General features: G+C 55.7%; 4 protein-coding genes across 4 annotated transcripts; 1 reads left to right on the forward strand and 3 right to left on the reverse strand.

Annotated features, from left to right (window-relative positions):
* Nucleotides 1–501: 501 nt before the first annotated feature.
* KRP23_13220 (Dihydrolipoyllysine-residue succinyltransferase component of 2-oxoglutarate dehydrogenase complex, mitochondrial) lies at nucleotides 502–2,640 on the forward strand (the record flags this gene model as incomplete). The annotated part of the gene is made up of 8 exons (XM_067883903.1): nucleotides 502–653; nucleotides 725–771; nucleotides 861–935; nucleotides 1,011–1,322; nucleotides 1,399–1,454; nucleotides 1,534–2,035; nucleotides 2,111–2,186; nucleotides 2,256–2,640. The coding sequence occupies 8 exons, from the start codon at nucleotides 502–504 to the stop codon at nucleotides 2,638–2,640; spliced, it is 1,605 nt and encodes a 534-aa protein (XP_067738539.1).
* Nucleotides 2,641–2,879: 239 nt separating this feature from the next.
* On the reverse strand, nucleotides 2,880–9,027 carry KRP23_13221 (uncharacterized protein; the record flags this gene model as incomplete). Its single annotated transcript, XM_067883904.1, has 2 exons — nucleotides 2,880–8,792; nucleotides 8,863–9,027. The coding sequence occupies 2 exons, from the start codon at nucleotides 9,025–9,027 to the stop codon at nucleotides 2,880–2,882; spliced, it is 6,078 nt and encodes a 2,025-aa protein (XP_067738540.1).
* Nucleotides 9,028–9,249: 222 nt separating this feature from the next.
* KRP23_13222 (uncharacterized protein) lies at nucleotides 9,250–15,532 on the reverse strand (the record flags this gene model as incomplete). The annotated part of the gene is made up of 2 exons (XM_067883905.1): nucleotides 9,250–15,297; nucleotides 15,368–15,532. 2 exons carry the CDS (start codon nucleotides 15,530–15,532, stop codon nucleotides 9,250–9,252), a joined length of 6,213 nt encoding a protein of 2,070 aa, XP_067738541.1.
* Nucleotides 15,533–15,754: 222 nt separating this feature from the next.
* On the reverse strand, nucleotides 15,755–22,176 carry KRP23_13223 (uncharacterized protein; the record flags this gene model as incomplete). Its single annotated transcript, XM_067883906.1, has 2 exons — nucleotides 15,755–21,871; nucleotides 21,952–22,176. 2 exons carry the CDS (start codon nucleotides 22,174–22,176, stop codon nucleotides 15,755–15,757), a joined length of 6,342 nt encoding a protein of 2,113 aa, XP_067738542.1.
* Between the last annotated feature and the right edge of the window lie 522 nt (nucleotides 22,177–22,698).

The following is a 22,698-nucleotide window of genomic DNA, read 5'->3' on the forward strand; positions in this document are numbered from 1 at the left end:
AGTAGTTGTCCTAAGTCTTGGGTTAGACTCTCTCCTGGCTTCTGTTTGGATTGGGGCTCCTGTCGATTTCTGCGTTGACGAGGCGAGATTCTGAGTTTTGTTTGATCAGCCAAACCCCGGTATCCTACGCCCATCGCCTCCATGCCGCAAAGTATTTATGTGCTCGTTGAATGAGCCACTGCAACGTGTGTTCGGTGCGTTGTGTCTTGATCGTTACCGGTAGTGACACCAGCCCAATGCCTCCGGCCTTCTTCGGGGTGACGAGCAACCCAGGATTTAGTCGCGGCAACGAACTTGTGCCTGATCTGGTTTCATTAGCTGCGCACCTTCGTACTTACCTCGCCAACCACGGTAGTAGGAAGATGCCCTTTCGTCGTCCAATCACATTGAACGAAGTTCAACTTGTGTGCGAGTGGTGTGGCGACACTTTTGCGGCGGTCGCAGCTCGGTCTCAGGGTTTAACATAGTCGATCGTGCGGCCCAGCAGAGACAGCGACAGTCATGAGCTTCCAAGCAGTAGTGCGCAGCGTGCGCGCGAGCGGCAGCCGCCTCGCCAGTCGCCAGGCCGCCAGAGCCGCGCGCTCGCAAGTGTCCCTGGTCGCCCTCCGCCAGACGCGCGCCTTCTCCGTTGCTCAGCAGCAGCAGCAGCGCAGGTGCGTTTAGACTCCCAGGACTGCAGCCCTGATGTACGTAGTAGTGACCAACTCTCTGGTTGTATGTGCAGCTTCCTACGCTCGCAGACGTCGCTGATGACTCGCGCGTTCTCCTCCGGTGCGAATTCTGACTGGCGGACAGCTCTTCTGCCGACTGAGCAGACAAATTAACGACGTGTTGCGCGTGCTTTGACTCTGATGCTGTAGCTGCTGCGGAGGCGGTACCGGTGCCGTCCATGGGCGACTCCATCTCAGAGGGTACAGTGGTCGAGTGGCTGAAAGGTACGGGGGCTCAAGTACAGAAGGAGGTGCAGTTAGTGCTGACAAGAGGATCGTGAATTGGTTGTGTGGTGGCAGCCCCCGGTGACTTCGTGGGCGAGGACGAAGTGGTCGTGGTCCTGGAGACTGACAAGGTCAGCGTGGATGTGCGGGCGCCGTTCTCGGGCGTGTTGGAGGCGCAGCTGGCCCAGATCGACGAGAACGTGCTGGTGGGCGCCCCGCTCTTCAGCGTGACGAAGCAGGCGGCTGGTAGCACCTCAACGGCCGCGGCCCCCACTGCTGGTGCTCCGGTTAAGGAAGCGGCACCTGCTGGTGAGGACCTGGAGACCATCAACGTGCCGTCCATGGGCGATTCCATTTCGGAGGGCACGATTGTGACCATTCTCAAGAGTGAGTTGTAACCTTTTCTGCAGATCGACTACTGAATCGTCGAGTCTTCTAATGTTTCCTGTCTTGTCCTGCGTAGACATTGGCGACTACGTGCGCGCTGACGAGGCTGTGCTCATTGTGGAGACCGACAAGGTGCGTTTGTTGCACGCTCTTGAGTCGGTGCTGGAGTTTTGCCTTCCTTGACTGACTCTGTTGCTTACGATTTCGCTAGGTCAGCGTGGATGTCAACGCACCCGTGTCTGGAAAGTTGACGAGCGTGCTGGCGAAGCTTGAGGACGTTGTGGAAGTGGGCTCGCCTCTCTTTGTGATCGACAAGGCGGCTCCTGCCCCTGCTGAGGCTGCTGTCTCGGCACCTACTTCGGCCTCAACTCCTGCACCTGCTGCTGACACTGCCCCGGTTTCGCCGCCGAAGCCTTCGACCGCTGCTCCGACTGCTCCTCCGTCGGCGCCTGACACGGGCCGATACAACCGCAACGAGACTCGCGTTCAGATGAGCGCTCTGAAGATCCGTGCGTCGCATCGACTCAAGGACACGCAGAACACCGCGGCCATGCTATCCACCTTCCAGGAGTGCGACCTGGGCAACCTGATCGCTCTCCGTGATGAGCTGGGCGAGAACTTTGAGAAGGCCCACGGTGTGAAGCTCGGCATCATGTCGTCATTCCTTAAGGCCAGTGCCCAGGCGCTTCAGCGTATTCCGGCGGCTAATTCCTGTAAGTGCAACGCTTTTAGTTGTCGGTGAGTATGCTGTTGCTGACTTGCTGTTATTGCTATTTCATCATCTACAGTCGTTGACATGGACGCCAAGGAGATCGTCTACAACGATTTCGTGGACATCAATGTGGCGGTGGCCTCTGAGCGTGGGTAAGTGATCGAGTGGTTTACTGGATGAGAATGATCTTGATAACACATTTCGTTGCATCTCGAATGTAGTGTGGTGATGCCTGTCGTCCGTAACGTTGAGAAGCTGAGCGTGGTGGACATCGAGAAGCAGTTGACTACGCTCGGCCAGCAGGCGCGTGATGGCACGCTGGCGCTGGAGGACCTGGCGGGCGGTACCTTCACGGTGTCGAACAGCGGCGTGAACGGAGCGCTCTTGAGCACGTCAATGCTGTCGGCGCCGCAGTCGGCTGTGCTGGGCGTGCACGGCGTGAAGATGCGTCCGACGGTGCACGCGGGCAAGGTGGTGCCGCGCCCCATGATGTTCCTTTCGTTAACCTACGACCACCGCATCATCGATGGACGAGAAGGCGTGACGGTGCTGAAGAGCATCGCCGAGGCCATCAGTGACCCGCGCCGCCTGCTTCTGGATATGTAGTGGATGTTGTACATCCCCACACCAAGCCCAGGAAACGAAAGAAGGAAAGAAATGGATGGACTAACAAACTCCTAGAGTGAAAGTTGAAGATTATTTCTTGTTACAAGGAACGCTGTTCCTACCTGTATGGATATGCTCCACGAGCAATCCATGGTCAATAAATCACAACCGCTGCAGACAGCGATGTGAAGTTCTTACTCACCCCTCACGGGTGCGAGGCACGCCGTTTTCATGTGGTCTCATAACCCAGCAGCTGTAGCCGCAGCTTGCTCCGCCATTCGAAGCACCTTCTCGGGGTCCTCGAGATCTTCCATGAAGGTGATCTCTTCTTCGTCCTCCTCCTCAGCATCAGCCTCAATATCAGCAGAGGCAATCAACTCTCCAGCATCTGCCTCCAAGTCATCCACAGTCACCACGCTAAAGCTTGCTTCAGCAGAAACTTGGACGCTACCTTTCTCTGTTTCCACTGCATCTGCAACAACCTTCGAAGCGTCCAAGCCATCAACTCGTTCGACTTCGTTAGGTATTTGAACGACTGCTCGAGCATCCTTAGCAACAACCAGAGTATTGTCTTCACCTTCAGCCGAAGGAGCATCAATCGTCCCAGAGTCCACAACGTGCTCGTCTGGTTCAGTGGTAATGACACCCACATCATCCGACACTTCCGTGACTTCGGTCGCCACAGATTCCTCGACCAGCTCAACGCTCACGCCATCTTCAGACTCAGACTCAGGCTGTTCTGCTCCATCTTCCTCTACACCATCTTCTAGGCTCTCTACTTTGGCATCCGAAGGAGCAGCCAATTCACTTGCTTCTGTTTCTGCTTCCTCGTCCTTCGCTTCAACCGCCTCAACATCGACAGGAGTAGTCACCGCGTCTTCGGCGCTTTCCTCCTCCAGCTCAAGCGCTTCCGCGTGAGCATCCAAATCATCGGCTTCAGCTTCTGCCCCATCGTCCTTTGTTTCAACCGCATTGGCCTCAAATAGAGCAGCCGCCGCTTTTTCGGCGCTCTCCTCCTCCAGCTCGAGCGCTTCGATTTCGGCGTCTCCTGCCTGCTCTTGTACTTGCTCGCTTGGCACACTGGCAACCTCTTCCTCCAGCTCCAAATCGGGAATATCTGCTTCAATCTCAGCAGCAAGTGCCGAGCTATCATCGTCGTCTCCTGGCACTTCAGCGTCAGTGGATGACTCTTCTTCTTCATCGTCGCTGTCCTTCTCGCTTACCACAGCTTCCTCATTTACGGCACTTTCCCCTGGCAGAAGCTCCTCAACATCAGCGCTCGAGCTGAAAGTCAACTCAATCTCGTCTTCCATCGTGATAGATTCTTCGTCCAATTCATCGGTATGATTATCTTCAGCCAGTGTCTCCTCAGCCTCAGACAGTGCTTCCTTCTCCGCCTCAGCTTCGCTCGAGATATCCGCTTCAAGCTCGCTTACCTCAGCATCGGGCTCTTGGCTGACCAATCCAGCAGACACCTCCTCCGACTCGGTTTCCAGCACCTCCACTTCAAATTCAGTTGGGGTCGATGCAGCACTATCAACTTCTTCCTCCACAGATTCAGATTCCTCGCTCACCGTGTTTTCTTCAAGCGAGGCCTCCGACTCGTCAACATCCTCCTCCTCTGGCACTACAATTGAAGCGCCCACATCTGATTCTGACTCCACCGTTTCAGCGTCAGTGTCAGCGTCAGCGTCGACGAACGTTGTCGAATCCTCTTCGGCAACATTCACCTCAGATTCCGAATCCTCCTCCAGAGCGTCCATGGCTAGATCGTCAACCTCCAGCTCGGAGCTCACTGTATCCGTCTCAACTACCTCGCTAGAAGGAGCAGAAACTTCGCCGTCACCGCTCAGCGTAGACTCCAAATCTTCATCCGAGGCCAAGGAAGGAACCTCAACAACGTCAGTCTCCTGCACCTCCGTCGCATCGGCATCTGCCTCTGTCTCCGGGTACGTCAAATCTAATCCCTCCTGACGCACTTCCACCTCGACGACTTCCTCCGATTCCACGTCGCTCTCCTCTTCAATAGAAGCGGCTACCTTTTCGGCGTCTTCTTCCTCCACCTGTCCCGGAACTTCATCTGTAACATCAACTGAGTTATCCGCATCCGGGGTCTCCGTTACGTCTTCGGGAGAAGAAGTGGGTCCGTCGTTTTCGTCGCCCACGGACTCAACATCTTCAACTGGGAAGCTCACCGAGTCGTCCTCGAACAAAACCTCCTTTGTTTCAGTGTCAGTCTCTTTGAGAACAGCAGAATCATCCTCGCTGACCTCAACCGACTCGGACTCATCGACCGGCAGGACGCCCTCAACCGATTCATCAAGCGTAGCGTGCTCCTCGTTCTTGATTTCGGACGAAGCAGAGTTGCTGTCTTCAGTAGGGGTTGCCTCTTCCACCTCAACTAGGACGACGGCATCTTCGTCATTCTCCGCTACCGATGCACCGTCCTGTGTTGCAGCGTCAACCTCTTCAATCTCCACTTCGTCAGCAAGCTTCTCACTTTCCTCTTCGACTAGGGCTTGCTCGGGCGCGTCCACAACAGCATCTGCTTTGGCATCCGTGTCCTGGTTCAGCAGCTCATCAACATTCATTTCGCTCAGGAAACTCTCATTTTCCTCCTCCTCCGCAGCTCGTTCTTGCGAACCCGTTAGCACATCGCTGTCGCTTTCTTCATCGAGCAAAAGGACATCAAACGTTTCATTTTCCACCGCTTTCAATACCACCGGCGACTTCTCCTCAGAAACATCGGCGTACCCTGCTAGCTCGAGAGCAGATGACCATACAAAGAAACCAACATCCAGTGACAGGTCCACCACAGGCTTTGCGTAGCTATCGTAGAACTCCTGAGATGGAACCTGTTCCTTCACAGTCGCAATCCACGGATCGCCATACGATTCAGGCGAAAACGGCACCAGTCTCGCCAAGTTGACAAAGTCATCACCCGAAAGATTCGTGAACAGAGCAGTTTCGCGAGCCTTCCACTCCAAGCAAAAGCAAGCATCAGGGTGAGACTGACTCACGTAGTCACCCACATGCTCGTACGTGAACGTCTCCAGTTCCTTCTTCAATGGGAGGCATTCTTCAGAAGATTCGGCCTCCTGTTCATCACTCCGACACCCCCAAGCGTCCAGAACCACAAAGCTGACGAAAACAGCGCCGAACGAAAAGTACAGTAGCACCGACAGCCAAAACACCAGCGAAATCGTGCGGACAAAGCAGCCTCGCTTCTTGCCACTGCTCTTGCCGCCCGTGCGAGCACGGTGAGCGCGCTCCAGGACCTCTACGTTTTCCTCCAGCCGCTTGACGCTCAGCGCGCCGTACTTCCCCTTCAGCAAACCAACAAGCTCGCGCTCCTTGCCCGCGTATTGTTTCGCGACGATCGGCGCATTTTTCAACTTGTCAGGCTGGTGTTTCTTGTACAGCTCCTTCAGAAGACCCTCTAGAGTCACAGCAGGAGCTTCGGCGTCTGTGTTTTTCTGGCGTGGAGCGCCTGGTCCCGACGAATTGTGGCGCTGGCGAAGCCCCAAAGATGCAGTATTGTTGTTGTCCATTCCCGATGGAGGTGGAGGAGGCTGACTCATCGACTCATCACGTTGGGTCGGAGCAGGAGAAGCGTTCGTCAAAGGCGTACCAGCTGCAACTGCCCCCACATTATTACCTTCATTAGCCTCTTGCGGGAGTGGGAACGATGGGGGAGGTCCAGAGTAAGGAGGGATGTTTCCTCCAGAGCGACGCTGACGAGGCGAGACACGCGCAGCACGACCTGGGGACGCATTTCCACTCAGACTTGGAGGGCCCTCAGCTCCTTCTGTCTGCGAGTCCGAAGCATCGTTTGCTTGGGGGGTCGTAAGTGGGGGAGGAACAGACGACATGCCTGCACTCAAATCCACATTGGCAGCAGGCGCAGGTGGGTGAAAGAACTGCGGATGCCGCGGGTGTCCCTGGCGTCCAGTCTTCGAGTGGTCCGAGGTTTCAGGCGCCTTTGTTGCGTGGTTGTCAGTGTCAGTGTCAGTGACGGCAGCAGCATCACCGTTGCTGCTGCTAGTGGTAGTGGTGGTCGGTGCACCTCCTGTGCTGCCATTTTCGAATCGAGCCTTCAACGCACCCACCTTTGCTGCACCATACCGCTTTGTCAGTTCAGCGAACAACCACTTCTCACGTCCTGCATATCGCTTCCCATACGCCTTCGCCATCTTCAGACGCTTCTTGTCCACTTCAGTGAAGAAGTCTACCAGCAATGCCTCCAAGGTCACTGGTTCTGCTGGTGCTGGCTTAGCGTCTTTCTGAGTAGCGGAGGCTGGGCAGGGTGGTGGCTGGGCTTCCGATGTCGAGGGAGGGGGGACAGAAGTACCTACCGGTGGAGCACTGCCAACGTTAGCGGCGGCATTATAAGCATCAGGGTTGGACACTTGATCGGCTTCGGTGCTTGGCACACGTCCATTGTATGGTGGTGCTACGACTTGAGGCGGAGCTTTTTCAATCGGATCCTGCGCCGGCAAGGCAGTTGGGCCTTCTGCAATAATAGTAGAAGGAGGGGGTGCAATGGCCTCATTGCTGTCCATATTGGTTGCTAGTGGTGATGGGTACGAGGCTTCAGGAGTCTGAACTTGGTGTTGGGGACCATTCCACTCCGTCCCATTCGCATGCTTCGCGTCTCCATGCGAGGGTGAACCTCTCTCCACGTGGTGTTCATATGGACTCTCTTCTATCGGAGGCAATCTTGCAACAGATAGCACCGAGCTGGCTGTTGATGGTGATCCCACGAAAGAAATATCGTGTGCACTATAATTTGCATCTTGTGACCCTGGCCGAAGAAAGTCTTCTTGTTGCGGATATGATGACGGAGGCATCACATCCACATTAGGCGATGGTGCAGTGTACTGTGGCCCAAACAACGCACTTTCCAGCTGGATGGGAGGAGATGGCGTGTACGCATCCTGGCCAATATGTTGAGGAGCATTGCCATTTTCAAAGACTTCGATTTGTCCTTGTGCTCGGCGCGGAGACATCAGTACTGATTTCAGCTCGTAATCTTCTGCTGCGTTCGCAGTCGGGTGGGCCATGGATGTTTGAGCAGTCGACGAGGGAGAAGCAACCACTGGGTCTAATCCCGTTGAGCCCATCGTGAATACAGGTGGAAGGTTCTTCATAGGCGTCGCACCTCCCGACGCCCATGGATCCCAAAGCGGCCGGTTTGGTGATCGTGGCGATGCAAGTTCGAATTGTGTCGACTGATCATTGATTCTTTGTAGGTGGCTTGGACGCAGAGGGGGAGCTGGGGCGTCCTGTGTGGATAAGTGCAGAGCATCCAAAGTGAGAGCTGGAACCTTTCCTGGTGGGGGCTCCAGCACTTTTGTTGCTTGTGGAGATGCGGCGATTTTCCGTGACTTTGCACGTGCATGAACTTCTTCGGCGATAGGTGGCAGTCCGTTACCAGAAAAGACGCTATCACGAACAGAACTGCTACTCGCTCGCCTCGCCTCTGCCTGTTCCAACTTGGCCGCAAGTTCCCGGATACGCCGATCTTTCTCTTCTAACCTTTGGTGGTCAAGCTGTCGGTCTCGTTCCCTCTCCTGCATGGCCCGTTCCAGCTCGTTCACCTTCGATACCGACTGGTGCAGTTCTACTTCCGTGTCACGCTTCGTGGACAGAAACTGCTTCCGCAAACTCGCCTCCGACACTTGCAGCTCGTGCACATACGTCAGGAGGCTGTTCACACTGTCACGAGTGGGCAGCAGTTTGGACACCATGAGCTCCCCACCACGCCGCCTTCTCCCGGGCGAAAACCGCGTCGTAGTCGCTCCGTCGCCATTAAACGTCGTCGGACACGACCGGGGTCCGTTCTTGTCCTCGTCAAAAACCGGCGACCTGGAGGCGAACACGTCCTCCGAGCTGTTGGCTCGAGAGCCAGAGCCCGCTCGACTGGTCGTGTGCGTCGACAACTCTAACCGCACACGCTGTGCAGCACTCAGTCCCGCGTCCTGTTTTGTGGCCCTGCCCTGTGGCGTCCTTGGAGGTTGGACGGATGCACTAGCGTCCCCGGCCAGCGACAGAGAAAGTGGCGGCGCTGGGGCTGCTGTGTACTGCTCCTGGATTGTGGCAGTAGCTGAGGAGGACGGCGGGCGCTTGCGGTGGCTACCATAGAGTGGGGACTAAAGCACATACTAGCAAGTCAGTACTTGAGTAGCAGCCAGCGACCGACTGGGGCTGAAGAGGACGCACGTCGTGTCGGCCGCCGCCTGGGGTCGGTCTCCAGCCGCGTGTGGCGCCCACTGTGGCTGCCGGCGGCTGTGGGGGCGGAGAGGGCGCGCTTGGGTCTGCGTTGTTGTCGGTCTTGGGCGGCGAAACTCGTCGCGAGGAGCACTTCGGCTTGGCCATCTTCTCCATCTGACTACTTGAGGAATCTCATTCGTAATTACTTCGAAAGTCCCATATATGTCGCGCTTAAGTACGGTGTTCACTACGGATTGCATTCATAATAATGACTGCGTCACTATTCTGAACGCAATGCCAGTTCCGCCCAGCTCAGTACTTTCACCGTGTGCACTGCAGAGTTGCTAGTTCTAACTTGTTCATTTGGTTCTTCTAACCGGACACGATCCAACACTTTTAGAGCTCGTCTACTACGTGCTCAGCTTCCGTCGGCATAGCCGTCTTGGCCGCTTCAAAGGGCTCCACCAGCCGCGCAAGAACCTCGTTGACAGCAGATGCGAGGCCGCCACTTTCCATCTCTTCAGGAGGTGGCACCTCACCGGCCACCTGCTGTGGCTCCGTGGTCTCGTCCTCGACAACTCCTGACTCGCCATCAGCGTTCGATGCTTTCTCCGCATATTCTACGCCATCGTCAGCCGCTGGGACCTCTTCCACGTTGGACTCTGCTTCCTCATCGGCCACCGGAGCTGTTTCATCGCTAGCCGCCAGAGTTTCCTCGGTCTCGGCAACCCTCGAATCTTCGTCAACAACAGCACCGTAAGTTAATCCCTCGGCCTCGTTAGTCTCCTCCTCGATCTCGTTGGTCTCTTGCTCAGCCTCATTGGTCAACTCATCGTCGACCACGATAGTCTCCTCATCAGCAGCTTCACGATCAGTTGAGGGGGCATCAGTCGTCTCAGGGCCCTCAACGTGCTCGTCTGGTTCAGTGGTAATGACACCCACATCATCCGACACTTCCGTGACTTCGGTCGCCACAGATTCCTCGACCAGCTCAACGCTCACGCCATCTTCAGACTCAGACTCAGGCTGTTCTGCTCCATCTTCCTCTACACCATCTTCTAGGCTCTCTACTTTGGCATCCGAAGGAGCAGCCAATTCACTTGCTTCTGTTTCTGCTTCCTCGTCCTTCGCTTCAACCGCCTCAACATCGACAGGAGTAGTCACCGCGTCTTCGGCGCTCTCCTCCTCCAGCTCAAGCGCTTCCGCGTGAGCATCCAAATCATCGGCTTCAGCTTCTGCCCCATCGTCCTTTGTTTCAACCGCATTGGCCTCAAATAGAGCAGCCGCCGCTTTTTCGGCGCTCTCCTCCTCCAGCTCGAGCGCTTCGATTTCGGCGTCTCCTGTCTGCTCTTGTACTTGCTCGCTTGGCACACTGGCAACCTCTTCCTCCAGCTCCAAATCGGGAATCTCTGCTTCAATCTCAGCAGCAAGTGCCGAGCTATCATCGTCGTCTCCTGGCACTTCAGCGTCAGTGGATGACTCTTCTTCTTCATCGTCGCTGTCCTTCTCGCTTACCACAGCTTCCTCATTTACGGCACTTTCCCCTGGCAGAAGCTCCTCAACATCAGCGCTCGAGCTGAAAGTCAACTCAATCTCGTCTTCCATCGTGATAGATTCTTCGTCCAATTCATCGGTATGATTATCTTCAGCCAGTGTCTCCTCAGCCTCAGACAGTGCTTCCTTCTCCGCCTCAGCTTCGCTCGAGATATCCGCTTCAAGCTCGCTTACCTCAGCATCGGGCTCTTGGCTGACCAATCCAGCAGACACCTCCTCCGACTCGGTTTCCAGCACCTCCACTTCAAATTCAGTTGGGGTCGATGCAGCACTATCAACTTCTTCCTCCACAGATTCAGATTCCTCGCTCACCGTGTTTTCTTCAAGCGAGGCCTCCGACTCGTCAACATCCTCCTCCTCTGGCACTACAATTGAAGCGCCCACATCTGATTCTGACTCCACCGTTTCAGCGTCAGTGTCAGCGTCAGCGTCGACGAACGTTGTCGAATCCTCTTCGGCAACATTCACCTCAGATTCCGAATCCTCCTCCAGAGCGTCCATGGCTAGATCGTCAACCTCCAGCTCGGAGCTCACTGTATCCGTCTCAACTACCTCGCTAGAAGGAGCAGAAACTTCGCCGTCACCGCTCAGCGTAGACTCCAAATCTTCATCCGAGGCCAAGGAAGGAACCTCAACAACGTCAGTCTCCTGCACCTCCGTCGCATCGGCATCTGCCTCTGTCTCCGGGTACGTCAAATCTAATCCCTCCTGACGCACTTCCACCTCGACGACTTCCTCCGATTCCACGTCGCTCTCCTCTTCAATAGAAGCGGCTACCTTTTCGGCGTCTTCTTCCTCCACCTGTCCCGGAACTTCATCTGTAACATCAACTGAGTTATCCGCATCCGGGGTCTCCGTTACGTCTTCGGGAGAAGAAGTGGGTCCGTCGTTTTCGTCGCCCACGGACTCAACATCTTCAACTGGGAAGCTCACCGAGTCGTCCTCGAACAAAACCTCCTTTGTTTCAGTGTCAGTCTCTTTGAGAACAGCAGAATCATCCTCGCTGACCTCAACCGACTCGGACTCATCGACCGGCAGGACGCCCTCAACCGATTCATCAAGCGTAGCGTGCTCCTCGTTCTTGATTTCGGACGAAGCAGAGTTGCTGTCTTCAGTAGGGGTTGCCTCTTCCACCTCAACTAGGACGACGGCATCTTCGTCATTCTCCGCTACCGATGCACCGTCCTGTGTTGCAGCGTCAACCTCTTCAATCTCCACTTCGTCAGCAAGCTTCTCACTTTCCTCTTCGACTAGGGCTTGCTCGGGCGCGTCCACAACAGCATCTGCTTTGGCATCCGTGTCCTGGTTCAGCAGCTCATCAACATTCATTTCGCTCAGGAAACTCTCATTTTCCTCCTCCTCCGCAGCTCGTTCTTGCGAACCCGTTAGCACATCGCTGTCGCTTTCTTCATCGAGCAAAAGGACATCAAACGTTTCATTTTCCACCGCTTTCAATACCACCGGCGACTTCTCCTCAGAAACATCGGCGTACCCTGCTAGCTCGAGAGCAGATGACCATACAAAGAAACCAACATCCAGTGACAGGTCCACCACAGGCTTTGCGTAGCTATCGTAGAACTCCTGAGATGGAACCTGTTCCTTCACAGTCGCAATCCACGGATCGCCATACGATTCAGGCGAAAACGGCACCAGTCTCGCCAAGTTGACAAAGTCATCACCCGAAAGATTCGTGAACAGAGCAGTTTCGCGAGCCTTCCACTCCAAGCAAAAGCAAGCATCAGGGTGAGACTGACTCACGTAGTCACCCACATGCTCGTACGTGAACGTCTCCAGTTCCTTCTTCAATGGGAGGCATTCTTCAGAAGATTCGGCCTCCTGTTCATCACTCCGACACCCCCAAGCGTCCAGAACCACAAAGCTGACGAAAACAGCGCCGAACGAAAAGTACAGTAGCACCGACAGCCAAAACACCAGCGAAATCGTGCGGACAAAGCAGCCTCGCTTCTTGCCACTGCTCTTGCCGCCCGTGCGAGCACGGTGAGCGCGCTCCAGGACCTCTACGTTTTCCTCCAGCCGCTTGACGCTCAGCGCGCCGTACTTCCCCTTCAGCAAACCAACAAGCTCGCGCTCCTTGCCCGCGTATTGTTTCGCGACGATCGGCGCATTTTTCAACTTGTCAGGCTGGTGTTTCTTGTACAGCTCCTTCAGAAGACCCTCTAGAGTCACAGCAGGAGCTTCGGCGTCTGTGTTTTTCTGGCGTGGAGCGCCTGGTCCCGACGAATTGTGGCGCTGGCGAAGCCCCAAAGATGCAGTATTGTTGTTGTCCATTCCCGATGGAGGTGGAGGAGGCTGACTCATCGACTCATCACGTTGGGTCGGAGCAGGAGAAGCGTTCGTCAAAGGCGTACCAGCTGCAACTGCCCCCACATTATTACCTTCATTAGCCTCTTGCGGGAGTGGGAACGATGGGGGAGGTCCAGAGTAAGGAGGGATGTTTCCTCCAGAGCGACGCTGACGAGGCGAGACACGCGCAGCACGACCTGGGGACGCATTTCCACTCAGACTTGGAGGGCCCTCAGCTCCTTCTGTCTGCGAGTCCGAAGCATCGTTTGCTTGGGGGGTCGTAAGTGGGGGAGGAACAGACGACATGCCTGCACTCAAATCCACATTGGCAGCAGGCGCAGGTGGGTGAAAGAACTGCGGATGCCGCGGGTGTCCCTGGCGTCCAGTCTTCGAGTGGTCCGAGGTTTCAGGCGCCTTTGTTGCGTGGTTGTCAGTGTCAGTGTCAGTGACGGCAGCAGCATCACCGTTGCTGCTGCTAGTGGTAGTGGTGGTCGGTGCACCTCCTGTGCTGCCATTTTCGAATCGAGCCTTCAACGCACCCACCTTTGCTGCACCATACCGCTTTGTCAGTTCAGCGAACAACCACTTCTCACGTCCTGCATATCGCTTCCCATACGCCTTCGCCATCTTCAGACGCTTCTTGTCCACTTCAGTGAAGAAGTCTACCAGCAATGCCTCCAAGGTCACTGGTTCTGCTGGTGCTGGCTTAGCGTCTTTCTGAGTAGCGGAGGCTGGGCAGGGTGGTGGCTGGGCTTCCGATGTCGAGGGAGGGGGGACAGAAGTACCTACCGGTGGAGCACTGCCAACGTTAGCGGCGGCATTATAAGCATCAGGGTTGGACACTTGATCGGCTTCGGTGCTTGGCACACGTCCATTGTATGGTGGTGCTACGACTTGAGGCGGAGCTTTTTCAATCGGATCCTGCGCCGGCAAGGCAGTTGGGCCTTCTGCAATAATAGTAGAAGGAGGGGGTGCAATGGCCTCATTGCTGTCCATATTGGTTGCTAGTGGTGATGGGTACGAGGCTTCAGGAGTCTGAACTTGGTGTTGGGGACCATTCCACTCCGTCCCATTCGCATGCTTCGCGTCTCCATGCGAGGGTGAACCTCTCTCCACGTGGTGTTCATATGGACTCTCTTCTATCGGAGGCAATCTTGCAACAGATAGCACCGAGCTGGCTGTTGATGGTGATCCCACGAAAGAAATATCGTGTGCACTATAATTTGCATCTTGTGACCCTGGCCGAAGAAAGTCTTCTTGTTGCGGATATGATGACGGAGGCATCACATCCACATTAGGCGATGGTGCAGTGTACTGTGGCCCAAACAACGCACTTTCCAGCTGGATGGGAGGAGATGGCGTGTACGCATCCTGGCCAATATGTTGAGGAGCATTGCCATTTTCAAAGACTTCGATTTGTCCTTGTGCTCGGCGCGGAGACATCAGTACTGATTTCAGCTCGTAATCTTCTGCTGCGTTCGCAGTCGGGTGGGCCATGGATGTTTGAGCAGTCGACGAGGGAGAAGCAACCACTGGGTCTAATCCCGTTGAGCCCATCGTGAATACAGGTGGAAGGTTCTTCATAGGCGTCGCACCTCCCGACGCCCATGGATCCCAAAGCGGCCGGTTTGGTGATCGTGGCGATGCAAGTTCGAATTGTGTCGACTGATCATTGATTCTTTGTAGGTGGCTTGGACGCAGAGGGGGAGCTGGGGCGTCCTGTGTGGATAAGTGCAGAGCATCCAAAGTGAGAGCTGGAACCTTTCCTGGTGGGGGCTCCAGCACTTTTGTTGCTTGTGGAGATGCGGCGATTTTCCGTGACTTTGCACGTGCATGAACTTCTTCGGCGATAGGTGGCAGTCCGTTACCAGAAAAGACGCTATCACGAACAGAACTGCTACTCGCTCGCCTCGCCTCTGCCTGTTCCAACTTGGCCGCAAGTTCCCGGATACGCCGATCTTTCTCTTCTAACCTTTGGTGGTCAAGCTGTCGGTCTCGTTCCCTCTCCTGCATGGCCCGTTCCAGCTCGTTCACCTTCGATACCGACTGGTGCAGTTCTACTTCCGTGTCACGCTTCGTGGACAGAAACTGCTTCCGCAAACTCGCCTCCGACACTTGCAGCTCGTGCACATACGTCAGGAGGCTGTTCACACTGTCACGAGTGGGCAGCAGTTTGGACACCATGAGCTCCCCACCACGCCGCCTTCTCCCGGGCGAAAACCGCGTCGTAGTCGCTCCGTCGCCATTAAACGTCGTCGGACACGACCGGGGTCCGTTCTTGTCCTCGTCAAAAACCGGCGACCTGGAGGCGAACACGTCCTCCGAGCTGTTGGCTCGAGAGCCAGAGCCCGCTCGACTGGTCGTGTGCGTCGACAACTCTAACCGCACACGCTGTGCAGCACTCAGTCCCGCGTCCTGTTTTGTGGCCCTGCCCTGTGGCGTCCTTGGAGGTTGGACGGATGCACTAGCGTCCCCGGCCAGCGACAGAGAAAGTGGCGGCGCTGGGGCTGCTGTGTACTGCTCCTGGATTGTGGCAGTAGCTGAGGAGGACGGCGGGCGCTTGCGGTGGCTACCATAGAGTGGGGACTAAAGCACATACTAGCAAGTCAGTACTTGAGTAGCAGCCAGCGACCGACTGGGGCTGAAGAGGACGCACGTCGTGTCGGCCGCCGCCTGGGGTCGGTCTCCAGCCGCGTGTGGCGCCCACTGTGGCTGCCGGCGGCTGTGGGGGCGGAGAGGGCGCGCTTGGGTCTGCGTTGTTGTCGGTCTTGGGCGGCGAAACTCGTCGCGAGGAGCACTTCGGCTTGGCCATCTTCTCCATCTGACTACTTGAGGAATCTCATTCGTAATTACTTCGAAAGTCCCATATATGTCGCGCTTAAGTACGGTGTTCACTACGGATTGCATTCATAATAATGACTGCGTCACTATTCTGAACGCAATGCCAGTTCCGCCCAGCTCAGTACTTTCACCGTGTGCACTGCAGAGTTGCTAGTTCTAACTTGTTCATTTGGTTCTTCTAACCGGACACGATCCAACACTTTTAGAGCTCGTCTACTACGTGCTCAGCTTCCGTCGGCATAGCCGTCTTGGCCGCTTCAAAGGGCTCCACCAGCCGCGCAAGAACCTCGTTGACAGCAGATGCGAGGCCGCCACTTTCCATCTCTTCAGGAGGTGGCACCTCACCGGCCACCTGCTGTGGCTCCGTGGTCTCGTCCTCGACAACTCCTGACTCGCCATCAGCGTTCGATGCTTTCTCCGCATATTCTACGCCATCGTCAGCCGCTGGGACCTCTTCCACGTTGGACTCTGCTTCCTCATCGGCCACCGGAGCTGTTTCATCGCTAGCCGCCAGAGTTTCCTCGGTCTCGGCAACCCTCGAATCTTCGTCAACAACAGCACCGTAAGTTAATCCCTCGGCCTCGTTAGTCTCCTCCTCGATCTCGTTGGTCTCTTGCTCAGCCTCATTGGTCAACTCATCGTCGACCACGATAGTCTCCTCATCAGCAGCTTCACGATCAGTTGAGGGGGCATCAGTCGTCTCAGGGCCCTCAACGTGCTCGTCTGGTTCAGTGGTAATGACACCCACATCATCCGACACTTCCGTGACTTCGGTCGCCACAGATTCCTCGACCAGCTCAACGCTCACGCCATCTTCAGACTCAGACTCAGGCTGTTCTGCTCCATCTTCCTCTACACCATCTTCTAGGCTCTCTACTTTGGCATCCGAAGGAGCAGCCAATTCACTTGCTTCTGTTTCTGCTTCCTCGTCCTTCGCTTCAACCGCCTCAACATCGACAGGAGTAGTCACCGCGTCTTCGGCGCTCTCCTCCTCCAGCTCAAGCGCTTCCGCGTGAGCATCCAAATCATCGGCTTCAGCTTCTGCCCCATCGTCCTTTGTTTCAACCGCATTGGCCTCAAATAGAGCAGCCGCCGCTTTTTCGGCGCTCTCCTCCTCCAGCTCGAGCGCTTCGATTTCGGCGTCTCCTGTCTGCTCTTGTACTTGCTCGCTTGGCACACTGGCAACCTCTTCCTCCAGCTCCAAATCGGGAATCTCTGCTTCAATCTCAGCAGCAAGTGCCGAGCTATCATCGTCGTCTCCTGGCACTTCAGCGTCAGTGGATGACTCTTCTTCTTCATCGTCGCTGTCCTTCTCGCTTACCACAGCTTCCTCATTTACGGCACTTTCCCCTGGCAGAAGCTCCTCAACATCAGCGCTCGAGCTGAAAGTCAACTCAATCTCGTCTTCCATCGTGATAGATTCTTCGTCCAATTCATCGGTATGATTATCTTCAGCCAGTGTCTCCTCAGCCTCAGACAGTGCTTCCTTCTCCGCCTCAGCTTCGCTCGAGATATCCGCTTCAAGCTCGCTTACCTCAGCATCGGGCTCTTGGCTGACCAATCCAGCAGACACCTCCTCCGACTCGGTTTCCAGCACCTCCACTTCAAATTCAGTTGGGGTCGATGCAGCACTATCAACTTCTTCCTCCACAGATTCAGATTCCTCGCTCACCGTGTTTTCTTCAAGCGAGGCCTCCGACTCGTCAACATCCTCCTCCTCTGGCACTACAATTGAAGCGCCCACATCTGATTCTGACTCCACCGTTTCAGCGTCAGTGTCAGCGTCAGCGTCGACGAACGTTGTCGAATCCTCTTCGGCAACATTCACCTCAGATTCCGAATCCTCCTCCAGAGCGTCCATGGCTAGATCGTCAACCTCCAGCTCGGAGCTCACTGTATCCGTCTCAACTACCTCGCTAGAAGGAGCAGAAACTTCGCCGTCACCGCTCAGCGTAGACTCCAAATCTTCATCCGAGGCCAAGGAAGGAACCTCAACAACGTCAGTCTCCTGCACCTCCGTCGCATCGGCATCTGCCTCTGTCTCCGGGTACGTCAAATCTAATCCCTCCTGACGCACTTCCACCTCGACGACTTCCTCCGATTCCACGTCGCTCTCCTCTTCAATAGAAGCGGCTACCTTTTCGGCGTCTTCTTCCTCCACCTGTCCCGGAACTTCATCTGTAACATCAACTGAGTTATCCGCATCCGGGGTCTCCGTTACGTCTTCGGGAGAAGAAGTGGGTCCGTCGTTTTCGTCGCCCACGGACTCAACATCTTCAACTGGGAAGCTCACCGAGTCGTCCTCGAACAAAACCTCCTTTGTTTCAGTGTCAGTCTCTTTGAGAACAGCAGAATCATCCTCGCTGACCTCAACCGACTCGGACTCATCGACCGGCAGGACGCCCTCAACCGATTCATCAAGCGTAGCGTGCTCCTCGTTCTTGATTTCGGACGAAGCAGAGTTGCTGTCTTCAGTAGGGGTTGCCTCTTCCACCTCAACTAGGACGACGGCATCTTCGTCATTCTCCGCTACCGATGCACCGTCCTGTGTTGCAGCGTCAACCTCTTCAATCTCCACTTCGTCAGCAAGCTTCTCACTTTCCTCTTCGACTAGGGCTTGCTCGGGCGCGTCCACAACAGCATCTGCTTTGGCATCCGTGTCCTGGTTCAGCAGCTCATCAACATTCATTTCGCTCAGGAAACTCTCATTTTCCTCCTCCTCCGCAGCTCGTTCTTGCGAACCCGTTAGCACATCGCTGTCGCTTTCTTCATCGAGCAAAAGGACATCAAACGTTTCATTTTCCACCGCTTTCAATACCACCGGCGACTTCTCCTCAGAAACATCGGCGTACCCTGCTAGCTCGAGAGCAGATGACCATACAAAGAAACCAACATCCAGTGACAGGTCCACCACAGGCTTTGCGTAGCTATCGTAGAACTCCTGAGATGGAACCTGTTCCTTCACAGTCGCAATCCACGGATCGCCATACGATTCAGGCGAAAACGGCACCAGTCTCGCCAAGTTGACAAAGTCATCACCCGAAAGATTCGTGAACAGAGCAGTTTCGCGAGCCTTCCACTCCAAGCAAAAGCAAGCATCAGGGTGAGACTGACTCACGTAGTCACCCACATGCTCGTACGTGAACGTCTCCAGTTCCTTCTTCAATGGGAGGCATTCTTCAGAAGATTCGGCCTCCTGTTCATCACTCCGACACCCCCAAGCGTCCAGAACCACAAAGCTGACGAAAACAGCGCCGAACGAAAAGTACAGTAGCACCGACAGCCAAAACACCAGCGAAATCGTGCGGACAAAGCAGCCTCGCTTCTTGCCACTGCTCTTGCCGCCCGTGCGAGCACGGTGAGCGCGCTCCAGGACCTCTACGTTTTCCTCCAGCCGCTTGACGCTCAGCGCGCCGTACTTCCCCTTCAGCAAACCAACAAGCTCGCGCTCCTTGCCCGCGTATTGTTTCGCGACGATCGGCGCATTTTTCAACTTGTCAGGCTGGTGTTTCTTGTACAGCTCCTTCAGAAGACCCTCTAGAGTCACAGCAGGAGCTTCGGCGTCTGTGTTTTTCTGGCGTGGAGCGCCTGGTCCCGACGAATTGTGGCGCTGGCGAAGCCCCAAAGATGCAGTATTGTTGTTGTCCATTCCCGATGGAGGTGGAGGAGGCTGACTCATCGACTCATCACGTTGGGTCGGAGCAGGAGAAGCGTTCGTCAAAGGCGTACCAGCTGCAACTGCCCCCACATTATTACCTTCATTAGCCTCTTGCGGGAGTGGGAACGATGGGGGAGGTCCAGAGTAAGGAGGGATGTTTCCTCCAGAGCGACGCTGACGAGGCGAGACACGCGCAGCACGACCTGGGGACGCATTTCCACTCAGACTTGGAGGGCCCTCAGCTCCTTCTGTCTGCGAGTCCGAAGCATCGTTTGCTTGGGGGGTCGTAAGTGGGGGAGGAACAGACGACATGCCTGCACTCAAATCCACATTGGCAGCAGGCGCAGGTGGGTGAAAGAACTGCGGATGCCGCGGGTGTCCCTGGCGTCCAGTCTTCGAGTGGTCCGAGGTTTCAGGCGCCTTTGTTGCGTGGTTGTCAGTGTCAGTGTCAGTGACGGCAGCAGCATCACCGTTGCTGCTGCTAGTGGTAGTGGTGGTCGGTGCACCTCCTGTGCTGCCATTTTCGAATCGAGCCTTCAACGCACCCACCTTTGCTGCACCATACCGCTTTGTCAGTTCAGCGAACAACCACTTCTCACGTCCTGCATATCGCTTCCCATACGCCTTCGCCATCTTCAGACGCTTCTTGTCCACTTCAGTGAAGAAGTCTACCAGCAATGCCTCCAAGGTCACTGGTTCTGCTGGTGCTGGCTTAGCGTCTTTCTGAGTAGCGGAGGCTGGGCAGGGTGGTGGCTGGGCTTCCGATGTCGAGGGAGGGGGGACAGAAGTACCTACCGGTGGAGCACTGCCAACGTTAGCGGCGGCATTATAAGCATCAGGGTTGGACACTTGATCGGCTTCGGTGTTTGGCACGCGTCCATTGTATGGTGGTGCTACGACTTGAGGCGGAGATTTTTCAATCGGATCCTGCGCCGGCAAGACAGTTGGGCCTTCTGCAATAATAGTAGAAGGAGGAGGTGCAATGGCCTCATTGCTGTCCATATTGGTTGCTAGTGGTGATGGGTACGAGGCTTCAGGAGTCTGACCTTGGTGTTGGGGACCATTCCACTCCGTCCCATTCGAATATGTCACATTTCCAGTTACCCCCACCTGATGCTCGTATTCATGGCCATCAGCCGGAGGCATCGGTTCAACAGGAAGCATCGGAACAGCTTGTGACGGAGATTCCATCAGCGGAACCTCTTCATGGTGTTGCAAGTCCTGAGGCTCGGACGACACAAATTCTGGTTGCTGCGGGTACGACGGCGACGGCATCGCTCCAACATTGAATATGGGAGCAGGGTACTGCGGTGCAAAGTCTACTTGCGCAAGAGCAGGCGCTGTAGCCTCATTTTGCTTCGACTGTTGAGCGGGGCCACCACTTTCCTGTACTCGGCGGGGAGACATTAACACTGATTTCAGCTCATAATCTCCGGCAGCCGTCGTCATTGAATCGGTTGTCGATGTCTGAGCAGCAGTCGTAGACGATGCAGCCATCGGATCCAATCCCGTTGAACCAATGTTGAAAACGGGCGGGAGATTTTTCATAGGGGTTGCTCCTCCCGACGCCCACGGGTCCCAAAGCGGTCGGTTCGGCGATCGAGGTGATGCGAGACCGAACTGGGCAGAACGATTGCTATCCTTTAGCTGCTCGGGGTGGCGAGGTAGCGGAGGTTGCATCGGGGGTACAGGCACTTGTGGTGTGACTCCTGCTTCAGGCTTCTGCTCCTTGTTCGTCGTCACCCTTGTCTTAGCCTCCGTCTGTTGAGTGCTTTCTTCTGCGATAGAAGGGAGTTCATCAACAGCAGAGGCAGAACTACCCTTCGCTTTCGCTGCCTCCGCCTGCTTCAATTTGGTTGCAAGATCGCGGATTAGCTGCTCTTGTTCCTCCATCTTCCGTCGCGCAAGCTCACGGTCCCGTTCCACCTCCTGCATGCTTCGTTCCAACTCGCTCACCTTGGACAGCGAGTGAGTCAGCTCTTCCTCCGTGTGCTGTTTCGTTTTCACCAGTTGCTTGCGCAGACTGGCCTCCGACATTTGCAGCTCCCTCACGTACCCCATGAGACTGTTCACGCTGGCACGAGTCGGCAGCAACTTGGACGCGACTAGCTCGTTACTGCGCATTTGACGCAGCTTGTCAATGGAGAACTGCGGTTCGCGAGCATTGTTGAATGTGGAGGGACACGACTGCGGGCCGTTCTTCTCTTCGTCGTACCCTGGGGGGTTGTTCACGAACACGTTCTCCGAACTGTTGGCACGAGATCCCACACGATTCCCCGACAGCTCCATGCGCACTCTCTGTGCAGCACTAATGCCTCCGTCCTCGTCGAGCGTAGGTTTGCCCAGCGGCGTCTTGGGCGGCTGCACAGCAGCTTCATGCTTGGTCTCCAGCTCTGCACTGACCGCAGGACGTGGCGTCTGCTCAGCCGAGGACGCCCCAAAAAGTGACGCAGCCGGCGCCAAGTCTTGTTGAACAGCAGAAGCCGGTGCTTCTTCCCTGGCCGTGACGGACGAGGCCCAGCTCAGTCTCGTCACCTGCTCCGGCTCGCTGTGCGCGGGCCCGTAGCCACCCACGGACTCAATCTCGCTGCCGCTCCAGCTCACGTTGCTGTCGATGGACGAGGACGACGGGCGCTTGCGGTGCTTGCCGTACAGCGGCGACTGCAACAAAGAAGAAGAAAATATCCATAAATTAGCGTCTAGAGCGCCATTTGCCCCGCAAAACCATGGCTGCAACGTACATCGTGTCGACCGCCCACTCTTCCCGGTCGCCAGTTGCGTCTGTTGCTCGTGTTGACGGCAGGGAAGCCGAAAGACTGCGGCGCCGTCGGCTGCTGCGGCGGCGGAGGGGGCGCGTTCGGAGCGGACGCGGTGAAGGCGATCGGCGGCCCGTTGCGATGCGCGAGCGGCTGAGCAGCCACGGGGGGCCCGCCGAATCCGCGCGGCGGCGGAACCTTCCTCTCCATCGTCAAGAGGATCTGCTTCTTCTCGCGGTAAAAAGGTGCTCTGGGACCTCGCCACGTGCAGCCGGAAATGGATACACTGTGTGCGGAACACTACTGTACCAAACCCTAGGTACATCGTGCCGACTTTGAGAGCCACGTTATATCTAATCACCTGTGATACCACATGGATATTAATTATTGGATCAATATGCCTAACTATGTAAAATGAGCCTATCAGAACACAATCCCTGCCAAATTCGGATACATTAGGTGGCTTCCATGATGTCACACACTGTACACTCAAGCGGGAGGGAGGCACGTTTTGGTAAACTCTGCTGCGTCTGTTTGCTCTGGCTGCTCTGGCTGCTCGAAGGTGTAGTCATCGTCGTTGGTTCGGTCTTCGTCTCGACGGTCTTCGCTGGAGTCTCAGTCTTCGGTGTGAGTTTCGACTGGTTAGAGCTGCTTCCACTACGAGGTCCATACTGGCCAGCCACAGCCGGCGTACTGTTGTTTCATGGTCGCCAGCGCTGCTCTCCGTTGTTC

The sequence above is a fragment of the Phytophthora ramorum genome (assembly GCF_020800215.1).
Source record: "Phytophthora ramorum isolate Pr-102 chromosome Unknown Phyram_PR-102_s0017, whole genome shotgun sequence".
NCBI classification, from domain to species: Eukaryota; Oomycota; class Peronosporomycetes; order Peronosporales; family Peronosporaceae; genus Phytophthora; species Phytophthora ramorum.